Genomic DNA, 21,804 nt, shown 5'->3' with positions numbered 1-21,804 from the left:
GAAAAAGAAAGAAGAAGGGGGGCAGGGGAGGGAAAGAGGGAAGGAGGGAGGACAGACTAAGCTGAAAGTATCTTGCTCCTAGCAGAGCCAAGCAACAAGAGATGGGCAAGATCTGCCAAGCAACAGGAGATGGGCAAGACACAAAGTAGCCCCTAATTCTCAACGGAAGTAAATTTGCACGAAGTCATTCAGAAACACTGGCCCTCCATAATTTGTGTTATACCCACAAGCAAAGTATCCAGATAAACAGAGGTGATAAAACCCACTCAGGTCTCAACATTCAAGACTTGTAAACACCCAGCGCCTTGGGGCCTTGCGGTTATTGTATGATCCTTGACCAGGAAGGTTCCACGACCCCCAACCCAACGTCAGAGCTCAGGCCAACGGCTATTGCTAACCACCGGACACTCATGTTCCTCTCTCTCATACATTTCATTAAATTCAATCCATTTTTATATAAATGATGCTCCAAAGTGACTCCTGGTGTTACAAAGAACAGGGCACTGTAGACACCAAGCTGGAGCAAGACTCGGTCAAAAGCCAACATGCATTTCTTGTTATTCCCCAAGGTTGGAGTATAGACCAGATGGACGCAGATGCTGCCCAGTGCTCCAGGCTTTCTCCTGTGCCAAACAGCCATCAAAGACGTGTTAGAATGCACGGATTACCGTTGAAAAGGAGAAGAATTAGCAGGTTCCCTGTATACCATGCTGACCTCGTCTGAGAGAGTTATGACAAATCGCCTAGGCTGTAACCTCAGGCACAAAGGACCTCGTGTCTTTTCTACTGATTCTGCGTAAGCTTTAGTAGCGAAGTCTTTTGTCAACGGTGGATTCACACCTGGCAATGCAATGGAGACTGATGTGTTCTTGTTTTGCTGGTTTTTGTACTGGGGCTTGAACTCAGGGCCTGGACACTGTCCCCTAGCTTTTTTTTTCTCTCTCTTTTTTTTTTTTTGTCAAAGCTAGTGCTCTACCACTTGAGCATAAATAGCTCCACTAATAGCTTTCTTTGGTGGCCTATTGGAGGTCAGAGTCTCAGAGACTTTCCTGCCTGGGCTGACTTTGAACCGCGATCCCCAGATCTCAGCCTTTGGAGTAGCTAAGCCGCCAGCACCCGGCCGGAAACCTCTTCTGGCTGCAGGCAGGCCTCCATCCCCGTTTCTCTCCCTCCTTCCACTAGGATGGAATTCCCAAAGCAAAGCCCACAGACAGAACAAAGCAGAAGAGATCAAAGTTGCATGCTTTCCACAGGCAAGAAGCTTCGGTGAGAGAAATTACGGGGAGAAGCTCTGACCACACACAGCACACGCGCACACACACACACGCGCGCACACGCACACACACACAGCACCTGCCCACATGCTGTTCACTCACCCACTTCAATGCATCTGAGGTTTACCACGTTGGAGAGAAGTCAAGAGGGATGCACTTGGAGTAAACCACTTAATAATAATAATTTTTGAACAAAGAAGTTCCTTTAGCTTTCAAAGCGGCTTCAGGAAACTGCAGGCGGCTGAAGCCCCTCCAGGCACAGCCGGCTTGGCCGGCAACGGCAGCCTCTGGCTGCAGATTCAAAGAACTGGTTCCAGCCTCAATTAATTAACTCTTTGGCCTCTAATAAACACCTTCAATCGATCAATTAACAAGTCCTGATTGAGAAGCCGTCAGCAGCGCGGAGAGAGCCGAGGGGCCGCTCCCAAGGCGGTGCAGGGGCCTCGCTTGCCCTCAGAGGACTTAACATTCTAACTGGGGAGGAAAACCAAGTCCACAGCACCCACAGGAAGGGCGCCGCCACGATCTTTAAAACAAAATTAAATACATAAAAGCTTTTAAAGAGTACGGAAAGTATAATTCTATCCCGTGACTTCCCGAAATATTTTAAAACACAAACACTGGTTCCATTGGGTATTAATTTTGCAAGGGGAAGGGAGAGGAAGGGAGGGAGGGGAGATGAAGGGAGGGGAGGGGAGGGGAGGGGAGGGGTCTCATGGTTAAGTAAGTTTGGGACGCAGTGGGTTGGGAAGTTGGGGAGCACACGATGCCCTGCAGAGGCAGCTCACGGGATGACAGGCCGCTCTGCTCCCCCTCAGCCTGCGTGGCGTGGCCCCCTCCCATGTGCATGCTCTGCTGCCCCCAGCCCCCACCCTGGGCCTCGGTCCTCATCGTGATGGGATGTGGAGGAGGAGGAGGAGGAGATGCTCTGTGGAAGGTGTCTCCTCTCCCCAGGCCATGGCTGGCTGGTTTGTGGGTGGCAGGCCCAGCCACCACTGCATCGTGCTCCGATGCTGAGGGGCAGGCGCTCAGGGCAGAGCCTGGGGCCCCTGACGGCACCAGGTCCCGCCGCGGCAGCCCCTGCAGGGGGAGAGAAGGCTGCCAGTCCCTCTGGCCCGGCGCCCATCCAGCTGCGGGACATCTCCAAATCCCTCCTGGTGGTGCAGGCTGCGCACCAGCCAGGAAACACGAGCTGAGGGCCTGGTGACCCATCCCGCCTGTCTGCCTGGTGCAGACCAGACCACTGCATGACTGGCTCACCGAGATGAATGGAGAAATCCTGCTCCTGCCTCCAGTTTGGGGGGGGGGGGTAATGGCTAGCGAGGAGCGCTGGTGATTTTGACATTGGATCTCACCTCCTCCCTGGGTGCACACCCGGGCAACCAGGTGTCCATTAAAGACTCCCCGCTGCTGCGGAGTACAGACCAGCACACCCAGCTGCTTCCACGGAGACCCAGGCCGGTGGAGTTTTCTACCTGGGATGGCCTGGAGGAATGGTGATGGTACTGATCTCTGCCTCCCATGATGCTGACAGGTGCAGGTCACTGCTTACCGCTGTTGGTTGAGAAGGGGAAGTGGAGGGGGGGCGGTAATCTCACAAAGTTCTCTGCTCAGGCTGGCCTCAAACCAGGACCTTTCCATTCTAGCTCCAGAAGGAGCTAAGATCACCAGCTTTTGAGCCACCGAGCACGGGGTCCTTCTGTAGCTCTTCTTAAATACTCTGCAATCACCTGAAAGGGCTGATCCTACAGAGGGCTGCCAGGAGCAGTTGGGTGGCTGTGGGGGTTGGTGGGTGGGGAGGGGAGCAATCAGCAGCTGAGACCCAGGGCAAGTTCCAGCCCAGCCCCTAGAGAGCGGCGCTCAGCAGCAAAAGAATTTTAAAAAATAAAATCAGCAGCAGCAGCAGCGGCAGCGGCGGCGGCATCTCCCTGAGCAGGAGGGGCTTCGTAGCTCCCAATACCTCTCAGCTCAGACGTCAGAGGCCCGAGAGCAAGGTGATCAGGGAACTCCACAGCCTTGTAATCAACAGAGAGATAATCACCTGCCACGGCCCCTCGGGTGTGGAAAATGACAGGGCAGAGTGATTTCGTCTCGGTGGAGAGGCAGCTGGCGAGAGCGAGCAGAAATGAGACGCTGGCATCCCTCCACCCGGTCCTGAGCCTTGCAGAGTCCAGCTCCCCTCCCCCCCTCCCCCACAGGACGGCACCGCGGGTCAGCGCAGCAGGGGCCACTGGGCACTGGGGAACCCCAACCCAAGAGCCACCCCCTGCCCGGGTGCCCACTGGAAATGGGGTCCAGAATGTGTGGGGGGGGAGGCAGGGAACCTCAGGAGCAGTTTGTTCTAGAACAGTGAAGCCCTCGATGAGTTCCGGATCAAAGAGGAGACAGCTCCATCCGGCCACCTTATATTTCATCTATTAAGACAAAGACCCAAAAAAGTAATAACCCCAGTGGCTTGGCTCACAAAGGTTAAGGAAAAGTAGACATTCACGTACACGGCCAGGCAGAGTGCCCACAGAAGAGAGTAAAATGCATTCATATCCATTAGTGTGCACATATGCTCTAGTGATTTGCCCTTTGACCCGAAAAATCCACCTCCGAAAACTAACTGGCATAGAGAAGTATATGAATAAAATGAAGTTTCCATAAGATTATTCTCTGAGCACTCTTTTGAAGAGTAGAAATTCCAGTCTCCACCAATAGGAAACCAGGTAAATAAAAATGTATAAAATGTATGTGCACAATAGTATACTATGCACCTCTAAAAAAAACTTGGCACCCACAGAAAAAGAGGCAAAATTTATAAATAGTCCACAGAAAAGGTATCTGAAAAAGATGTTCTGCTTCACTCATGATAAAAGATGAAAACTCAGCCAGGCTCCCGTAGCTCACACCTGCAATCCTAGCTACTCAGCAGGCTGAGGACTGAGGACTGCAGTTTGAAACCCAGCTCAGGAAGACAAATGTATGAGACTCTTATCTCCAATTAACCTGCAAAACATTGGACATGGAGGTGTGGCTCAAGTGGTAGAGCACCAACTTCAGGTGGAAAAACTAAGGGACAGTGCTAAGAGAACAGTGCTAGTACAAAACAAGTCGTGTGTGTGTGTGTGTGTGTGTGTGTGTGTGTGTGTGTGTGTGTGTGTGTGTGTGTGTATGTATGTATATGTATGTATATATATTAGGTCATATATATACGTATTTTTATTTTATAGCAATTTTATAATTGTGCTAAAAATTATTCTAACAAAACAATTATAAGGACAAAGATTTCATCACCAGAATGCTCATCATATCAGTAAACTAAAGAAAAACGAAAAATAGTCCAAATATTTAACCAAAGGGGGCAAAAAAGTTTTACATGAGTTAAATACTAAGAAGATGTGATCAAAGTCTATGAAAGGACCTGGAAAATGGCTGCCTTTTAAAATAAACATGGAATATACAGTGTGTGTCACTCAGGCGCAAGGATGCGCGCCTGTCATCCAGCTACTTGGGAAGCAGAGGTAGGAGGGCGGCCGTCCAAGGCTGACCTCGGCAAAAACCGAAACCCTACCGGAGAAACAAAGCAAAGCAAAACGAATTGGGGGTGTGCAGCTCAAGCGGTAGAGCAACATCCTTGAATTCCATCCGCAGTACTGCCAAAACAAGAAAAGCGTTCACATATAAATACATAAATGCACAAAGTGAGCTAGTTATCAGGCAGTGCTGGGCGAGGGGTATTTTAATTTTTCCATTTACTTTTCTCAGGTCATTCTGAGGTTCGGGGGGGGGGGGGTTCTGTTTTTAATGGTGAGTTTGTAAATAGGAAAAGCCACATGCAGAAAGTTCTCAGCATGACCCCCCCCATGCCTCCCGGTGTGCTCCCCGCTTGCTCCCCAAGTCCCCTGCTCAGTGCGAGGTTCTCCACTCAGCCAGCCAGCACCCAGGCCGAGGACCCTGCAGGATGCCACCCACCCTGGCACCTCCTCCTCCCCACGTGGCAATGGGAGGCTGGCTTCCGGTCACCCAACCGAAAAAGTCCCAGATCCCATCAACTTCCCGTCTGCTGAGCAGGAGCCGGGCACCAGAGACTCACTCACACCTGCATCCTAGCTACGTAGGAGACTGAGATCTGAGGATCATGGTTCCAAGCCAGCCCAGGTGGGAAAGTGCTTGCCTCCCAATGAAGCACCAAAAAGTCAGAAGTGGAGCTGTGGCTCAAGTGGTAGAACACCAGCCTTAAGCAATGAAGCTAAGCAAGAGTACAAGGCAAGGCCCCGAGTTCAATTCCTGGTACAAGCACAATAATTTTTTTAAATAGTCATCCAGGATTAGACACTAACGGATCAGAGACCACAAGCTGGAAGACTAGAGAAACAGTAACCTATAACAAGATTCACTGTCTCCAGGAATTAAAAGTTGGCACTCATAACCCCCACCCCCAAAAAAAGAAGTCATTGGGTTGGATACTGATGGCTCACACCTATAATCCTAGCTACTTAGAAGGCTGAGATCTGAGAAAAGCCAGCCTAGGCAGGAAAGTGTATGGCAGTCTTATCTCTAATTAATCCCCAAAAAGCCAGAAGTGGAGCTGTGGCTCAAGTGACAGTATTAGCCTTGAGCACAAAAAGCTAAGGCCCCGAGTTCAAGCATCAGCACTAGCCCCTCAGAGAGAGAGAGAGAGAGAGAGAGAGAGAGAGAGAGAGAGAGAGAGAGAGGGAGGGAGGGAGGGAGGGAGGGAGGGAGGGAGGGAGGGAGGGAGGGAGGGAGGGAGGGAGGGAGGGAGGGAGGGAGGGGAAAGAAATATGAATTATTGGATTAAACACACCCACAAATCCCTCAGATCAGAGACACTGAAATAATCACTGTTTTACTCTAAATGGAACAGAAGCTAAATGACCCAATAAAATGTTTGTTTTAAGAAATTAAACAAGCGTTCTCCCTGGTTTTTTAAACAGAAAAGGAAATTTGCATTGAGCAAAGAATTCAAGGCTAACCAATGGAATACAGGTCAGGAATCCAGAGGCTTTCCGAGCTGGTTTAGCGTAATGCAGGTTCCCGCGCGTCAGAACCACCGCTGATGCCGAGCCTCGAGTTAGGACCCTGCCCTGACAGCGTCATTGAAAGAAGACTTTTTATTCGGCCTCCCAGATGCTTAATAAGACCAAAGCTCAGCACCAAATTCCTACATGTTCTTAAAGGAAGGTTAAGGGAAGGTACCAAACTCCCAGATACTAAAGAAAAATTCTTTTTTCTTCAGTTGTGGGGCTTGAACTCTGGGCCTGGGCGCTGTCCCTCAGCTCTTCAGTTCAAGGCGAGCACTCTACCACTTGAGCCACAGTGCCACTTCTAGTTTGCTGGTGGTTCATTGGAGATAAGTCTCATGGACTTTTCTGCCTGGCCTCGCTTTGAACCACGATCCTCAGATCTCAGCCTCCTGAGTCTCTAGGATGACAGGTGTGAGCCACCAGTGCCTGGCACTAAAGCACAACTCTTAACAAGGAGGCTTTGAGGAAGGGGGTGGAAATTCACCCCGAACCTGCCCTCCCTTGTTCCCCTAGCCAGAAGGAGCAGAGGGGGGAGAGGGGGTCACCAGCCTTTGGGGACACAGCGCTCCACAAGGCTTTCCCAGTGGAGGGTTTTCGTGCACTGATGCGGCTCAGTGGTAGAGTGCTTGCCTAGCATGCAGGAGGCCCTGGGTTCAATTCCTTGGAACCACAGAAATAAAACAAGTAATTTTTTTTAAACAAAAGGCTCACTGAGGGTAGAGGGGCTGACTAGAGAATCGCTGAGCCAGAGCAGCCATGAGAAGGAGAGACACTTTTGCCATGCCCGGCTGGCTAATCTGACACCTGACTCATCCAACAGGAGAGAGGTGACTCAGGGAAGCCTTCGAACCCGCTGCTCAGCAGAGTGACGCATGGAAGTTATTGAGGGGACAGAGGAACAGCCCTGTCTCTCTTCTCTCTCTCCTTTCCTCTCTACTCTTGTCTCTCTAAGCCCTCCCCCCCCCCCCCCGCCCTCCCCTCCCATTCCTGTGTGTGTGGCCTCCCTGATGTGGGGATTGGTGACCGTACAGAGCGGAACGCCTCCAGCCTTGGAGAGACACAGAGCACAAGGTGGAAACCAGCTTTGGCTGCCCGGAGCCAGATCTGTGCTTTGTTCTGGAGCCGTCCCCCCAGAGTAACCCACCCCACTAACACCAGGAAACAGGAGGAAGAGGCTGGCCTGGAGTCCAACCACCATATCCATAAATTAGGCAGCTGGGCACCAACGGTGGCTCACGCTGTCACCCTAGCCATTCAGGCAGCTGAGATCCGAGGATCACGGTTCGAAGACAGTCCAGGCAGAAAAGTCTCCGTGAGACTCATCTCCAATGAACCACTCAAAACCTGGAAGCGGTGCTGTGGCTCAAGTGGTAGAGCGCTAGCCTTGAACACAGAGGCTCAGGGACAGCGCCCACAATTGACAAAAAATAATAATATATATGTGAATATATGTATAGAGAGAGGGGGGAGGGAGAGAGAGAAAAAACCCACCAAGATATTGAAGGAAGTTGGCAAATAGAAATAAACAAAAGTACCTCCTGTTGATTTCCCAGATTGAAAGTCCTCAATACACTGGCCCATACGTGCGTGGTCAATAGGGACATGGGGTCTGTAACTGGCCTTCGAAAGCTAACGCTGCTCCTTAAAGGACACACATACATGTATGTACACACACACACACACACACACACACACACACTACTGCAATAATTTTCCAAACCCAATCCATACTTCCCCCAAGACCATGGAAAGGCCTAGAAACTCCCCATATGGCCCCTAGCAATGGGGTGATGGAAAGAGGCCAGAGAGCCAAGTCTCCCCTGTGTATCAACTGTCTTCCTTTAGGCACCATTTATTTTCTATTCGTTTGAGTACAGTCAAAGAGTAAAGCAAGATCCCAGGGCCGGTTCAGCCAGCAATGGAAGGAAGAGAGGCTTCAGAGGGCTGGGAAGGTGGCTCAGTGGTAGAGCGCTTGCCTTGCATGCATGAGGCCCTGGGTTCGATTCCTCAGCACTACATAAGCAGAAAAAAAAAGCCAGAAGTGGCGTTGTGGCTCAAGTGGTAGAGTGCTAGCCCTGAGCTGAAGAGCTGAGGGACAGCGCCCAGGCCCAGAGTTCAGGCCCCACGACTGGACCCCCAAAAAAAGAAAAGAAAAGAAAGGCTTCAGAACAAACAATAAACCCTGCCAACTTTTGGTGAAGCTCAGCATTCTCAACTTCAAGGCGCCTTTGATTTGGGTGTCTTCTGATCTCTCCAGAATAATGAGGCCTGACAACCAAACCAAACGCCAAGAAGGCAGAAGCGGGCAGCGCCGGCCCTGCAGCCCAGACCCAGGGCCTTCTTGGCACTCAGCTGCCACTGTCTGCGCCTAAGAAAACACCTCCTGCTGGAGTGGGCACTCTGCTACATCCTCCCTGCCTACACTACTTCGCCCCCGGCACCCCGTTCACCAAAACCAAGGCAAGGTTCAGAGTCAATTCCCCTGTGTTCCTCTGTGCCAAAAACAGAGCAAATCTTTTTTTTTTTTTTTTGTCAGCCTGGGCGCTGTCCCTCAGCTCTTCAGCTCAGGGCAAGTGCTCTACCACTTGAGCCACAGCGCCACTTCCAGTTTTCCAGTGGTTCATTGGAAATGAGTCTCATGGACTTTTTCCTGCCTGGGCTGGCTTTGAACCACGATCCTCAGGTCTCAGCCTCCTGAGTAGCTAGAATGACAGGCTGGAGCCACCGGTGCCTAGCAACAGAGCAAACCAGACCTGGCTGCACGCAGGCCCTCAGGAGACTGGAACTGGGCTCTCTCCTCTCTGCCCCATCTCCCCGCCCCATGCCTTCCACTGCACTGGTTTGAGCGTGCAAGCATCTCCATGTCCCGGGACTGAAAAGCCAGATGCCATTCCTCCTGCTTCTCAGATACACCGGAAGACGTGCTCTTTCTGCTGACGGTGATGGTTGCCCTGCTAGCCTAGAGGGGAAAATAGCAGCCTTGGAATAACTTACTGCAGGTCTTCCAAATAAAAGGTCCATTTCGTCTGAGACTGTACTATTCGGTAGATTGTATTCTTCACTGGCTCTCTGAACTAACAATCCGTTCCCTTCTGAAGAACGGACCCATGGGAGGGTCCCCTGGGCAGCTCCCGGGTGCCACTCCTGCGGAGGGGGTGCTGTGCTCCAGGCTAGCAGCAGGTGCAACTCTGAGGCCAGCCCGGCCAGGGCTCCCCAAGACTGTCAAGAGGAAGAGAAGGATCCGGTCCCCGTCCACTCTGCAGCACGTCTGTGTTTACCGTGGCCCTGGCGGATCGCCTACGTCGGCCTGGCCTCTCTCTGGACTGATGCGAGGCAGAGGCGGGAAGGACACCCCATCGGGGTAGAAAGAAGAGCCCCCCCCACCCCCACCGGCTTGGTTCCCGGCGCTCCATGTGTGCTGATTGCGTGGGACACCTGAGGCGGGTTCTGCCTCTCCCAGCCCACAGAATCTGTGTCAACAGCCACTTGCTGACCACAAAACCCATCCTGGGAACATGGCGCCACCATAGGGTGTCGGTCACAGAGCACACGGGACAAACCCAACCACGACTGCCAAGAGCGGTGTGAAATGTCCCTCTGTCCTGCCCTGGGCGTGCGCGCCACGAGGGAGAGTCCACCTTCAAACATCAAGTGGAACCATCTCCAGAAAGACAGCATCTTCTCTCCAAGTTCACCTGGACACTACGATGCTGCTTCTCAAAGACCCCCCAGGCTGTGAACCCGCCTTCCCTCCTCCCCAGGAGAAATGATTCTGCTCAGGTTGCCCTGGGGACGGACGCAGGGCGCGCACAGCCCGCCTGCCCGTGGCCCTGGAGTCCAGACCCAGACACACAGCCCACCCCGGAGTCCAGACCCAGACGCACAGCCCGCCTGCCTGTGGCCCCGGGGTCCAGACCCAGATGCACAGCCCGCCTGCCCGTGGCCCCGGGGTCCAGACCCAGACGCACAGCCCGCCCCACCCGTGGCCCTGGGGTCTCCACAGGAGCCTCCCTCTCAGCCATGATCCCTGAGATTGGAAGCCTGGTTTTCCATGTTTAGCCTCTAAACATGCTGAACCTCCACTGGAGTCTCCCAAGGGTTTTGACCATTTCACACCTCCCAAAATGTGTGTTCCACCCAAGCTGGGGGGGGGGGGGGGAGGGCTTTCGCAGCACAGAAAACGAGAGCTTGCTCCTCCAGGGTCTCTGAGGGCAAGCCATACATAGAAATACATCCAGGGCCTCCCCCTGGGAGCTGACCCCCAGCTTTGACTTGCCAGGGCCTCCCCTCCCCGTGCCCAAGTGCCCCTGTCTCGGTGGATTCCTTCTCCACTACACCTGTGCGGTCATCATTCATTCGTTGCTGACGCTAGACTGTAAGCCCCAGGCCCGCATGAGCCTCACCTGGCTCCTGCCCTGCCCCCTCTATGCTGGGCAAAGCCCTGGGGCTGTCAGCCCTGGGAGACTCTCTTCCCGCCAGCATGGCACCCCCCACCCCCACCCTGCGTCTCCACGGGCCATGGTGAGTTACAGGCCCTGCGGATTGTCTTTAATGAGCCCGGACTGAAGAGAGTTGGGTCTCTGGGCCAGAAGGAGCAGTGGGGATCCTGTTTGTATTTTCTAGTTGGTTCTACAGCACTCTGGGATTGGGGACTGCTGGATGCTAACAAGAAACATCTCTAGGCCAGGCAATTTGCTGGGTGACATACAGAGGGCAGACCGGAAAACAAACCCAGGTTTAGTGTGAGGCCTAAAACTTCCCCCATCAAAGCCTGCCGGCACTCTGCCCATTTGGGGCCTCACTGCCCCCTTTCCCAGGGGCTGGCCAAGGGGTGCGCCGGGCGGGCCAATCAAGCCCACAAAACCCTCCTGACCACTGTGTGTGTGTGATAGAACTCAGGGTTCTGCCGAGTCCCGGTGGCTCACGCCTGTCATCCCAGCTACTCAGGAGGCTGAGATCTGAGGATTGTGGTTCAAAGCCAGCCCAGGCAGGAAAAAGTCCATGAAACTCTGATCTCCAATGAACCACCAAAAAAAAAGAAGAAAAAGGCAGAAGTGGGGCTGTGGCTCAAGTGGTAGACTGCTAGCCTTGAACAATGAAAAAAGGAGCTCAGGGACAGCTTCTAGTCCCTGAGTTCAAGCCCCAAGCCTGGCACAAAACAAAGAACAAAATACCTCAGGCTCTTGCTATTCAAGGAGGGGCAGGGCACAGATGCACAGTCACAGCGGCTGGAGTTCAGACGAATGAAAGGAACAGCCTCTGCCCCTCTGTCCCCTCCCTAAAACCATGGAACCCCCTGGGGCAACCCTGCGTAACACTTGACCAAAACGACAGACCCAAGCCTCGATTCTGGAAGTTTCTTGGCACGGTGGAGGCACAGAACTCAGAGGTGGAACTCTCAGTCACCATGAGCTGCTGCCCAGAACAAACCTGAGATCAAAACCAACATGGGGGTCGGGGGCGTGGCGAGAAGCAAAGCCCAAAGCAGTGGGGGACAGGAGAGATCCCGACAGGCACATCAAAGCCCAGGCCTGCCCCCCACACCCCTGCCTCACATAAAGCCACGCCCATCAATGAGACTTTCCACCCCATCCAAGCCGGCTGGGGCGGGGTCTCTGCGCTCAGCAGGGAGAGGGCTGTAACTTCCCCCTGAGGCCTGAGCGGGCTCAGAGAGGGCAAGCGACCCCAGGCTGCTCCCACTTGGCTTCGCACGATTTGGGGTGAGGGTGGCAAAGTGGTGAGCAGTTGAGCCAAACATCTGCACAAGCGCCAGCCTGCGGGAAGGCTCAGGGTTTGTCTGTCCCTGTCCGGCCATCCATGGAGGCCAGGATGGACAGGTGGCCTATCTCACACGGCCCTCCGCAGCCCCGCGTGCAGGCATGGGGGGGGAGGGGCAGGGTTGTTCCACTCACCCCCCTGGCCCTGGCTTCTTCGTTAGCCGTGTATAAAGTGATGGCCAGCACTGGTGGCCCACACCTGTCATCCTAGCTGCTCAGGAGGCTGAGATCAGAGGATCGCAGTTCAAAGCCAGCCCACATAGAAAAGTCCATGAGACTCTCATCTCCAAGGAGCCACCAGAAAACCGGACATGGCGCTGTGGCTCAAGTGGTAGAGCACGCGCCTTGAGCTGGAGAGCTGAGGGACAGCACGCAGGTACCGAGTTCAAGACCCACAACTTGGTTAAAAGATGTTTTTAAATAAAAAATTACTTGTAACCTTGGGAAATTGCTTGTTGGTAATTATCTTGTGTGTACGTGTGCACGTGTAATACGTCAGAAATCACATAGTATTATAAAATAGGTAATGACTTAAAAATTACTTTGTATCCTCAAGCAAGATGAAACAGTGGTACTAACGATTAGATCCAAGCTCCTGTGAAAGACTCTCACAGACCCAATTATCCGACTGGGCAGAGCTATTTCTCAGCTTTGAAAAGTAGCTTCTGCAGCCTCGGAGCGGGGACCCGGAAGATCAACCAGAGCCGAGAGTTCTACCACTTCCGCCAGGCCAGAGCTGGCTTTTTCTCAGACTGAAGAAGCCAAGAATGCTCTTAATTCACACCGTCTGTGTGAATTAATGATTTCTATCGGCCGTCATCTGGCCCAGGGGAGGAAAGATGGTTTCTCATTCCAAACAGTCCAGATCACAGACTGATTCTTGTCTTCCTGAATCTGTTGGATCAGAATGATTTTCTGCTACTTCCCCTCGAGCTCCTGTGGTGACAGAAGCCAGGCCCCACCTCTCATTACCAGCCCCCCAAAACCAGCCAGCCTTGGCCCACAGAGAATGTTCCAGAAGGAAGAAGTCCAGAACAAGGGCAGGTCCTTGTAATCTTTCATCACGATTACAAACCCCAGGTCACCGGGGAGTAAGAGAAATGCCAGCCAAAGCAACACTTCTGATTTTGCCAGATTCCTAAAGGTAATTATCCTGGAATTAAATGTCAGGGCGATTTTCATGCGTGCAAAAAAAAGAAAGAAAGAAAAAAGAAAATGCCATATTTACTGTAAGCAACAATATTACTCTAATCTAGCCAGGCGCTGGTGGCTCACACCTGTGATCCGAGCAATTCAGGAGGCTGAGTGATGAGCAGGCAGGTTCAAAGCCAGCCTGGGCAGGACAAAAAAAGTCTCCTAGGACTCTTTTTATCTCCACGTATACAGCAAAAAGCCAGAAAGGGAGGTGTGGCTCAAAGTGGTAGAGCACCAGCCTTGAGGGAAGAGCAGGAGGCTGGGAGTTCAAGCACAAAAAAGAAAATGCATTACTCTCATCCAGCCAGATGCTCCTTATTAGAAGATTGAGGCCTGGTATCAGGTACACACCTATTGTTTACTTGTGTCCCACACAGCTGTGTGAGAGCTAAGGTTCTTTGCCAGCCACCCTGGACAGGAAGCGGGGAATAGCCCTTGTGTGACCGCGAAGCGGACTCTCACTTTGACTGGCTCCAGCATTGTCATTCCAGCCAACAGACTCAAGCAGCCCCAGGAAATGGGGGGTGGGGAGAGAGGCGGTGTTATGAATACATTTCTTTCCTAGGATGGTGTACATGTTACGTGAAATAATATACATATGTATATATATTCTTCAACAATGCCTGACACACTAAGTGGTCCACAAATGTTGGTTATTTCTGCAATCTCATAATCGTGTGTGTGTGTGTGTGTGTGTGTGTGTGTCTGTCTGTCTGTCTGTCTGTCTGTCTGTCTGTCTGTCTGTCTGTCTGTCTGTCTGTCTGTCTTGAACTAAGGCCTGGACACTGTCCTTAAGCTTTTTTTACTCAAAGATGGAGCAATACCACTTGAACCACACCTCTACTTCTGGGTTTTGATGGTTCACTGTAGATAAGTGTCTACTGGATTTGCTGGCTTTGAACCATGATCCTCAGGAAAAGAAATGTATTTTTTAAACATATATACACACATACACACACACACAGACACACACACATACACAGGATAAGAAAGGAATGTGTGATATAAAATAATGGCACACAAGAAGTTACAATACAGGAGAGATTGTATTAATCTTGTTCGCCTGTAGATTCCAGTGCTTAGACGGTTCTATTTATTAGAATGAATGAATATGAAGACCTAGCCCAGGAAATTCCTGTTATAGTGAGAGTAAGGAGAAGTCAGAATCACTGAGATGGTCTGCCTTGACTTCTCCACCTCAAACCAGCCAGATGTGAAATTAGTTACACTAGGGAACACGGCATTCACCTCCTATCCCCCCCTCCCGCTTCATATTGTATTTACGCCTCATTTCTGGCCAAACAACCAGTCTTTATCAAAGAACAAGGATCAGCCTAGCAGACTCCAAATGCCTCTAGGAACAATCATCCACAAGTTGGTATTTTTCTCCGGCATCTGTAACCCCAGGAGAGAGGCCACGGGGCCATTCTGAAGGCGTTACTTCCGGAAAGCAGACCGTGAGCAATGAGATACATTTTAAAGTGGAAAGTCGAGTCTGCCAGACAGTCACCAGCAAGAACACAGCCATGCCCGACGGCCCAGCCTCCTCTCCAGCTCACACTGGGCCCTCATAAGGAGCAGAGCCCTGGGCTCTTCATTTTCCCAAGATTGAAAAAAAAAACAAAAAAAAAAGATCACTGTCTAAATCTCTCTTGTCCAACCAAGTAACAAGAATGATGAGAAGTTCTTTTCCAAAGTGAGTTTCCAAAAGTGACAACGCATTCCAGCCTCACGGTCATCTTAGGACACAGCCTTTCAAAGCTTATCAGAGACTTGGGGGGGGGGGGGGCGAGGAACAATAGTGAAGAAGCTGCAGCTTTGTCTTCTTTGAGCAAAGCCTGGCTCTGAGAAAATGTTCAGGCCAGCCGGGCACCGGCGCCCCCCACCTGTCACCCTAGCTGCTCAGGAGGCTGAGATCTGAGGATCATGGTACAAAGCCAGGCCAGGCAGGAAAGTCCGGGAGACTCTTCCCTCCAAAGAACCACCAGAAAACCGGAAGTGGCGCTGTGGCTCAAGTGGTAGAGTACTCGCCTTGAGCTGAAGAGCTGAGGGACAGCGCCCAGGCCCCGAGTTCAAGCCCCACAACTGACAAAAACAAGATGCGTGGCTCTGTCCTCTTTCATAAAAGAAAACCAGGAAGAGGTTAATGGCATTAAGCGACATCTGAGCCACTGTGGGGGAAGGCACCAATGAAGCAGAGAAAATGGTGGGTGATGGACGAGGCCTGAAGTTTTGTGGGAACACTTGTCAATCTGTTACTGGCAGGCTGGATCCAATTATCATTTTTCCAATCAACAAGTATTACCTTGACACCTAAAGCAATTCAGAAAAAAGAAAGAAATGCAACTGAACCTTTTCTCATCTGGGGAAGGGTAAAGCCTTCATCACTTTTTTTTTCTTTCTTCTTTTGTCTTCATGCTTTCCAAGATCCTACGAATTGCCTGGCCTATCTGTTTAAAATACAGACCCCAGGAAGTGGCGCTGTGGCTCAAGTGGTAGAGCGCTGCCTTGAGCTGAAGAGCTGAGGGACAGCGCCCAGGCCCAGAGTTCAAGCCCCACGACCGACCAAAATAACTAAATGAAATAAAATACAGACCCCCAGAAACATGGAATCCACTCCACCCCCCCCCAAAAAAAAAACATTAACCCAAAGCCAGTACCATCCATCCAGAATAAATAAAGATCAGGTGTTTGTTTGTATGTGAAGCTAAATGAGATATTGGGATCACGTGATACACAGAGAACACAACCACACTGTGAGCCAGCCTGAACGGGTGACAGAGCACCCCACAACTCAACTGATCAGCAGCCACACATGCTCCCCTTCCCACAACTCCTTGCAAGAGCCAAAGCAAAACTCCCTCAGCCCCAGGTGACTCTCTGAACACACACTCCCTGGTTCAGGCAAAGGTGTGGGGTTCTTCAGATCGCAGCCGAGCCAGGCACTGGGGGGCAGGGGGGGGCTCATGCCTGTCACCCTAGCTACTGGGGAGGCTGAGATCTGAGGATCGAGGTTCAAAGCCAGCCAGGGTGGGAAAAAGGCTGTTTTATCTACAATGAACCACAAAAAAGCCACAAGTAGCAGAGACATAGCGACATCCTGGAGTGAAATAATGGAGGGAGAGAACTAAGCCTTGAGTTCAAGCCCCAGTACCAGCAGACAGACAGATATGTTATATAAATGCATATTAATATATGTTATTCATTTAGCCCCTCAACCCCCCCCCAAAAAAAGCCGCATTTGCCCCTGACAAGCTGTTTTTCTTTGCCGTGGACAGCTTGTTGTTGTTGTTACAGGATTTAAACAGTCAGAGATGGCAATTCATGATGCCAAGTGTCCTAGAGGACCAGCTGTGTCCGGGAAGGGCCGGGCCGGGCCTGTCCGGGTGGGGAGTGTGGGGAGGTGCTGGCGGCCTCTCCCAGGGTGCAGGGGGGGCTGCGGCCTGCTGGGAGCGGGGTACCAGGTGCCACCCCCCACTGCCCCTGGGAAGGGCCAGGGGCTGGAGGCACAGGTGCGACCATCCGGGGCTCCAGGTGTGTCCCTTCCAGGACGGCAGCCACCCCCCCGTCCCCGCTGCCCCAGGCCTCCTCCTTGGCCTGGGCCCCCCCGACCCCCGACCCCTACTCACGTCTCGGAAGCGGTTCCAGTACCGGCCCCCGTCGTACTGGGCGGCGGGGCCCAGCCACGGGTCGCTGTCCAGGAAGTTGCCGCGGTGGAGGCCGGCGGCGCCCGGGGCCGGCGCGTCGGGACGGCGGCTCTGCACCTGCAGCACGCACCAGGCCGCGGCCAGCACCGCCAGGGCCGGCATCTGCGGGGGGGGGGGGGGGGGGGGGGGGGGGGGAGGGTGCGGGGGGGAGGGTGAGGGAGGGGGGAGGGGCCGAGGTGAGCCGACCGACCCGAGAGAGGAAACCCTGACCCCCCCATCCCGCCATTGCCTCCCCCCCCCGCAGGCTTGGAGCGTGACCTCTGACCCCCGACCCCGCCACAGGAGGACTCCAGACTCGACGTGCGACCCTCGACCCGGCCGCAGGGAGACCCCAGACACGGGGCGCGCGACCTTCGACCTCCGACCCCGTGGCAGGAGGACCCCAGACTCGGGTCGCGACCCCCGACCCCGCCGCAGGGACCGCAGACTCGGGGCGCGACCCCCGACCCCCGACCCCGCCTCAGGGGACCCCAGGCCCGGGCGCAACCCCCGACCCCGCCGCGGGACCCCAGACTCGGGGCGCGACCCCCGACCCCTGACCCCGCCTCAGGGGACCCCGGGCGCGACCCCCGACCCCACCGCGGGACCCCGGGCCCGGGCGCGACCCCCGACCCCCGACCCCGCCTCAGGGGACCCCGGGCCCGGGCGCGACCCCCGACCCCCGACCCCGCCGCGGGACCCCGGGCCCGGGCGCGACCCCCGACCCCACCGCGGGACCCCGGGCCGGGCGCGACCCCCGACCCCGCCTCAGGGGACCCCGGGCCCGGGCGCGACCCCCCGACCCCCGACCCCGCCGCGGGACCCCGGGCCCGGCCCCGCCCGCCCCGCTCCCCGCCGTCGGCGGACCCGGCTCCGGGCAGCACCGGGCCGAGGCGGGGGTCCCGGCCCGGCCGCCGCCGCCGCCGCCCGCGGGGCCCGGATGCGGGGCCGGGGCCCCGCCAAGTTGGGCGCGGGCTGGGGCGCGTACCTTGCGGGCCCGCCGGGTCCCCGCGTCCGAGTCGCGGTCGCCGGAGGGAAGGCTGCCGGCCGCGGTGCCCGCTCCCCGCGCTCCCCGCGCTCCCGCCGCTCCGCGCGCCGCAGCGCTCTGGCCCCGGCTCCGGCTCCGCTCGGCTCGGCGCCGGCGCGGCGGCGGCGCGGGCGGGGCGGCGCACAGCCGGGGCCTCGCGCGCCCTCTGGCGGCCGTGCGCAGGCGCTGTCGGGGGCGCCGCGCGCAGCCCGGGGAGCGGAGGGGGAGGGTCTCGCGCGCCCCCTGGCGGCCGTGCGCACGCACAGCTCCCCCCCCCCCAGGAGCCCCAGGAGATTGAGGCCTGAGGATCACGGTTCAAAGCCAACCCCCGGGGGGCGAAAGAAAAAAAAAAATCTGTGAGACTCTGATCTCCAAGGAACCAGGCCTGGAGCTGTGGCTCATATATAATATAATATATATAATATGATATAATATAATATAATATAATGATATAATATAATATAATATAATATAATATAATATAATATAATATATATGCAAGTCAAATAATGAAGGCACTGGTGTGGAGGGAGGAGAATACACCTGGTGCCAGCCCCCCAGCTTGCTAAACTAACAGGCCTTACAACCCATATGCACTTTCAACAAGTCCCCTTAGTGCTGTTACCAGACAGCGCAAAATTGAGTGAATTTCTGCACCCGCTGAGCCAGGTCCTGCACCAAAGGGCATGCCTGTCCTCCATGCTACTCCCTCCGGCCGCCTCCGTCTATGCCCTGGGACCGTTTCCTTGCTGTCTCCCCATCCTTGTCCCCACACTGATCCTAAGGAGATCCTTGAGTGTGGGCATCCGGGAGGAAGTCTGCTTCTGTCATCACCTCTTGAGAAGGAAGCAAAATCAGAGCAACTTGGTCACACACAAGTTCAGAGCACCTGGTGAGGCTCTCCTGGCGAAGACCTGGCCCCGTGGCTGCAGCCACAGGGAAGGCAAGCGTCCTCTGTGGCTGCCTCCATCCCCTCCTTCCTCCCCTTCCCCTGACCCACAGGACCGGCTGGCCTTGGGCACGGACCCCCGTGGAGACAGGGTCCTGCCCAAACTGAGCTCACTTGGGCCTGGACTAGTGCCCGCCCCAACTCAAGCTTCTGCTTACTGACAGAGAAGAGATTCTCACAGAGTCCATGGGTTGAGCCAGGATTCATGCCCTGGGAAATCCTCAAGCTCTCTGCCCTGAAGTCACTCATTTCCTGTGTCTCTCCCCCATGGACAGGAGCTCCATGAGCACCCAGAATGTTCCCACGTGGGGTGGCCTCCAAAGCCGAAGGCCCAGACTCCAAGGACGTAGAGCAAGAGACAGCTGATGAATGAGAGACTCCCACTTCCCAGCCAGCAGGCCAGCAAGCGCAGGTACGCTCAATCGGACCTCGTGTTGTGGTCCTCCGCTTTGTTTCCTGTATGGCTAGGTTAAGTTGGATCACGACGTTCTTAAAATCATCAACCGAGGAAGTGGCACTGTGGCTCAAGTAGTAGAGCGCTCGCCTTGAGCAGAAGAGCTGAGGGACAGCGCCCAGGCCCTGAGTTCAAGCCCTAAGACCAACAAAAACAAAACAAATCATCAACCGTCTCAGGCCCCTGGAGGTGACTTGGGGCATACTGAGAGCGTTCTGGGAAGCAAAGGGAAGGGAAGGAGAGCTGGCCCTTTGAGTTTATTTGACATGGAAACATCTTAGGTGTCACATCCTGGGTGGGCCTCCAAGAGAGAAAGGCCCAGGGATGATGGAGAACAATACATTCTTGATGTGTGGAGAAACCCACTCAAGGGGCCCCATTTCTCTGCCCAGTTGGACCAAAAAAGCACCCCAAAGAGTCCCCCCTGGGATTTGCTGCCCAGTTAGCTCCTCATCAGCCTATTCTGTCAGCCTAGCTCATTTCCTCTCGGCCACCACACTCAGGTCTGAGTAGTTTCTGTGGCCCGTGGGTCACCTGCCCTCCTAGCTCTCCTGCCCGCACAGGGAGCTGCTCTACGCCCCGTCATAAATATGCTCTCCAAGAACCACTGGAGTCACAAGGACTTCTGCAGAAGGGCATGCCATCAGCCACAAACGTGGCAAGCAAGCACAAGGAGCAGACAAGGCCGCACCCCTATTTATCCCTAGCACCGCAGGCCCCGCCCCTTGGCTCCGACTGGCTGAGCTCAGGTTCAGTCTGCTTGCTATTGGCTAGTCTGAATAGGGTGAACCTTGTTCACATCAGATGATCTTTTGAAGTGCGATGAAGAGTTCAGGAGTGATCTCAACATAGACCGGCAGCCTCCAGCTATTTCTTGAACTATCTGGGGGCTTGTGGCGACTCCATCTCGGAAAGAAACCAGTTTAAGATAAAACCTTGCATCTCACAGAGCTTTTCTTATCCCTGACCACATCTTCTTTTCCTTAACAAGAAGAGCCAAGCCGCCTGGGCCAAAATAGGAACTTGGAAGCAATGCACTTTGATGGAAAGGACAGTTGTTTGTCTCACAACCCTCTGCCATCACCTGAGCCGTTTCCTTTCCTGTCCTGAGAGGAGAGGGTCCAGGGTATAATCCTGGACCTATAATCCAAGGACACTGGCCTCAGATCCCCCAAATTTTATCTCAGCCTGACGGACACACCATCAACACATGTCTTGCGATTTGCAGAATGAACAGATGGGTCAAACCGATTCCATGACCCTGCATGCGTCCTGAAGTTTGAAAACCTTCGAGCTGCTTTGAGCACGTGGTTTTTCTCCTTCGGTCTCTGGATCGGAGCCCATTCTGGAGGAGGGTGGGGGTGACCCGTTCCCTCCAGCTTAATCAGAGGGCATTCGTTCTTGGCCACACGCCAACCTTACCAGGGCAGGCAGAAAGGGCAGCCAGGGGAGGCAGGGGGAGGGGGGAGATGAGGGGTGATGGAGCCAAAAAATAACACTAATAAGGGGACACAACCTTGAAGTGGGGTGAAGAGGCTAGAAGCTGGACCCCTGCCATTCTCTCAGCCAGACTCCAAGGGAGAAATGTCAGATTGATTCTGCCCAGGACCGAGATCAATACCAGAGCCTCAGAGCTGTATTTCTGCTCCGCATCGGCTCATGCGCGGCGATAATAACTCCTTGTTTTACCATGGTTCTTACGTCCAAGGAGGCCCGCATGCTTTATTTCCAGTTTAATGCATGCTCCAGCACGGGCTGCCGGCTGGACGGAAGCAGATGTAACTCTTGCCATTTTATGCTGAGGAAGGAGGAGGAGGAGGCCCAGGAAAGTCGAGATAAATGGCGAAGGTCACAGAAAGAGAAGATGGCCTGGCAGTGGAAAGTTCTAGAAGGACTTCAGAATGGAATGAGAGCTCCCCCGGTGGGTTCCTTCATTCTTAGCACCGTCATCATCGTTAGCTATGCGCTGTCTCTCCTGCTCCGAACTCACTGTGTCCAACGTGGTGCGTGGGAACTGCACCCCCAATCGAGCCTGCTCCCCTCCCTGTACCCCAAACCCCGCTGACCCTCTGACCTTCCCCTTCCTTTCAGTCACACACACACCGGCCAAGTCCACCTTAGCCCTGCTCCCTTCCTCCTCTCTTCCCCACATCTGTGCCCCTCTCCGCCCCCTCCTACCTGCCTCCATCCCCCCCCAGCTCTTACCTTCACTCCCCAGAACCCCCGTCCAGGGTCTCCATCTCTCCCCCTGTGGAACGCGATCTCCACACAGAACCAACTCACGGGGTCCCCTCCACATGGAAATGGGAGCCCTGCTCTCTATGTCCATACCCTCAGGATGAAGGCCAGAAGTCCCTCACTTGGTCCCTCCAGACCCTTCTGTCCCCCCAGCTCGTCTCCCTGATGCCCAGAT

At 54.2% G+C, this 21,804-nt stretch overlaps 1 protein-coding gene across 1 annotated transcript in view; it reads right to left on the bottom strand.

Annotated features, from left to right (window-relative positions):
- LOC138803600 (testican-1-like) overlaps positions 1–18,025 on the bottom strand; it is a 348,303-nt gene extending 330,278 nt beyond the window's left edge. The window contains exons 1-2 of the mRNA XM_069987667.1: positions 17,950–18,025; positions 16,905–17,084 (exon numbers count right to left, since the gene is read on the bottom strand). Coding sequence (XP_069843768.1) covers positions 16,905–17,084 — 180 coding nt within the window. The 5' untranslated portion in view covers positions 17,950–18,025. The remainder of the gene's footprint in view (positions 1–16,904; positions 17,085–17,949) is intronic.
- Between the last annotated feature and the right edge of the window lie 3,779 nt (positions 18,026–21,804).

Source organism: Dipodomys merriami, unplaced genomic scaffold (genome assembly GCF_024711535.1).
Source record: "Dipodomys merriami isolate MVZ:Mamm:240054 unplaced genomic scaffold, mDipMer1.0.p SCAF_342, whole genome shotgun sequence".
NCBI classification, from domain to species: Eukaryota; Metazoa; Chordata; class Mammalia; order Rodentia; family Heteromyidae; genus Dipodomys; species Dipodomys merriami.
The sequence above is the reverse complement of the archived record's forward strand: the minus strand, read 5'-3'. Positions and strand labels throughout refer to the sequence as shown.